Source organism: Borostomias antarcticus (assembly GCF_949987555.1).
Source record: "Borostomias antarcticus genome assembly, chromosome: 28".
NCBI lineage: Eukaryota > Metazoa > Chordata > Actinopteri > Stomiiformes > Stomiidae > Borostomias > Borostomias antarcticus.
Genome location: NC_140261.1, coordinates 913,525 through 916,024, shown reverse-complemented (window position 1 = coordinate 916,024; position 2,500 = coordinate 913,525). Strand labels below are relative to the sequence as shown.

Below are 2,500 nucleotides of genomic sequence, written 5' to 3'. Positions count from 1 at the left end.
CACAGGGGCTGCAGACGGCACAAGGGTGTGGATGTCCGGTGCCGTGACGGAAGCCCAGTCTACGCTCCATTCAACGGGTATATTCTTGGCAGGGCGAAAGTGCGCGGCAAGTGTCGTTATCTCAACTATGGCCTCGTCCTCAAGGGAATGGGTAATTATGGCTTCCTCTTATTAACACACTTTACTACGTAAAGACCTTGCAGCAACTGAAACATGTCTATTGAAGTGAAGTGTGACCTGGCAGCACAGTATGGCGACCATACGGTGATCATGTCTTCTTTTATATCTGCTTTCTGAAGGCTTGATCATCGAGATTCATCACATCCGTCCGACTCGGGTGCGCGGGTGCGTGAGGAAGGGCCAGCTGATCGGGTACATGCTGAGGATGCAATGCTACTATCCCGGGATCACCTCCCACATCCATGTCCAGCTGCGGAACAAGCGCAACCCCACTAAATACTTTTAAAACGGGGGTTGTGTTTTACTTGTTCTGTTCTTCTGTTCCCCACGTCCCGTCTGAAGATGCATTTTCTCTACTAGCTGTTTTAACATGCATTCCCCCCCGAACACATTGATGAAATATCTTCAGGAATTTCAGTCATTATCATTCCAACAGAAATACAGAAATGCACAGATGTGAGTGTTTTGTTGGTTCAAATTGTGCACAGTTTTACAGTTAACCTGTAATCAGTGTATAAGTTACATCGAAGTTCAAGGTATCATTATCTTGGTTGACTGGAAATGTGTTTTGCTTTTTGCTTCTATTGAGTGCTTCTTTGGCACACATGAATATGAACAATCTTCATGTACTGTAGCCTAACTTTAATCCAGCTAAAATAAACACATTTAAGCATTACTGTGAATATTTTGATTTTTGCTATGCATAATAGTAATATTCATGAGTGAATCTTGATATCATTGATACACATGAACAGCTTGATTGACTATGGCAGGTAAATTATTGACCACCGACTGACCAAAAACCACTGTTTATTTCAAGGGTTACGACATCTCTACACTTACTAATACACAATGTTTGGGTTCTGTTACAAGTGTACTTTCCCTCTTGGCTGTACTTTTGAAACTCATTTCTTAATCCTGGGGTTTCCACTCTGTAGTAAGAGTGTGTGACCTAGCTGATGCAGATTTGTGTTAGCCAATCAACAGTGTATGGAGGCAGGAGGGGTTATGGGTAGAGTACACATGCTGGCAGGCTGCCTTGACTGACCAGGAATATATACAGCACACAGTGGCTGCTAAACACTCACTAAGACTGACCGTCTGAAACTGAGAGCAACAGCTATCGGCTTCATCATGAAATCAGCCATTCTCCTGTTCACCGTGGTCCTTTTAGGTAAGAATGCATCCACCATCTCATCTCATTCTGTTAGCAACAGGTTATTATTCATCTCCAAACAAGCACAGTGTTTCATAAACGCTGTATAACCTACAACATTTGAGTATAAAATAACTGATCTATACTTTGCGAAAAATTCAAGCTATTTATGGAAACTTTTGAATTACATGTTCCATCTTAGGCCATTTGGTAAGATAACAATATGATTCTTAAAGATGGAAAAAAAGTCAGTTCGGCTGCAATGTTTCCCAAATGGATGTAGTAGGCTACTGTAGGGTACAGTAGCCTACTAATTTTGTAATGAAATCTTTGGAATAACTTTGGAATGAAACCTTTTGAATAACCGTGTTGATGTAGTGTTGTACTGTATCTGAATGTACTTCCGCCTCAGCTGTACTGTCAGAGGGGGAGATGGTGAAGTTTGGCACGCTCTGCAATGGAAACAGCAACAACATTAAACGGGCTTCAGACAAATGGGGGCAAGGGAACTACGGGGCGCCTCGGTATGACAACTGTGTGTGATCACTGTGGTGTGTGTGTGTGTGTGTGTGTGTGTGTGTGTGTGGTGTATGTGTTTTTACTTGTTCTTTTGACTTTTTAATAACTTATGCATTGCTCTTCTGTTAAACAATTCATATTCAGTGTTGTAATCATTAAACAAAGTAAAATGTTTATAGTCTATGGTACAACACCAGTTTGGTTAGATTTTGACCATCGTTTAACCCTAACTCACCTAAGAATCACAAGTTTAAGTGATATGATGACATAGAGCCACTAGCCCCAGTAGCCAATATAGCTTCTAGACCTTTTCTCTGCTATACGGTATTATCATATTATAATCTTTCTCCTTTGTTTCTGTCTCTCTTGTGTCTGTGTACAGAGGTGACCGGCTTCACAAGGGCCTGGACATAGTGTGCAGTGATGGGGCCACAGTTTACGCTCCATTCGACGTGAAGCTGAATGGCAAAGTTATCGTTTACACCGACCCCAAAAAGAAGGCCATCAACGACGGCATCAATCTCAGTGGAGAAGGTCACTTAGTGTATACATGATTACCTTTGTTTGAATAAACTGCAATTAAATCAATAGAATGACAATTCTATATCAAATTATATGCTTATTTTATGTCCACTTTTTAACCCA

At 41.2% G+C, this 2,500-nt stretch overlaps 2 protein-coding genes across 2 annotated transcripts in view; both read left to right on the top strand.

Annotated features, from left to right (window-relative positions):
- The window catches only part of LOC311326471 (leukocyte cell-derived chemotaxin-2-like), a 2,905-nt gene extending 2,079 nt beyond the window's left edge, over positions 1 to 826 (top strand). Inside the window, exons 5-6 of the mRNA XM_084459358.1 lie at positions 6 to 151; positions 300 to 826. Of these exons, the coding sequence (XP_084315484.1) occupies positions 6 to 151; positions 300 to 466 (313 nt within the window). The 3' untranslated portion in view covers positions 467 to 826. The remainder of the gene's footprint in view (positions 1 to 5; positions 152 to 299) is intronic.
- Positions 827 to 1,214: 388 nt separating this feature from the next.
- LOC311326718 (leukocyte cell-derived chemotaxin-2-like) overlaps positions 1,215 to 2,500 on the top strand; it is a 1,729-nt gene continuing 443 nt past the window's right edge. Inside the window, exons 1-3 of the mRNA XM_084459661.1 lie at positions 1,215 to 1,354; positions 1,749 to 1,860; positions 2,238 to 2,389. Coding sequence (XP_084315787.1) covers positions 1,315 to 1,354; positions 1,749 to 1,860; positions 2,238 to 2,389 — 304 coding nt within the window. The 5' untranslated portion in view covers positions 1,215 to 1,314. The remainder of the gene's footprint in view (positions 1,355 to 1,748; positions 1,861 to 2,237; positions 2,390 to 2,500) is intronic.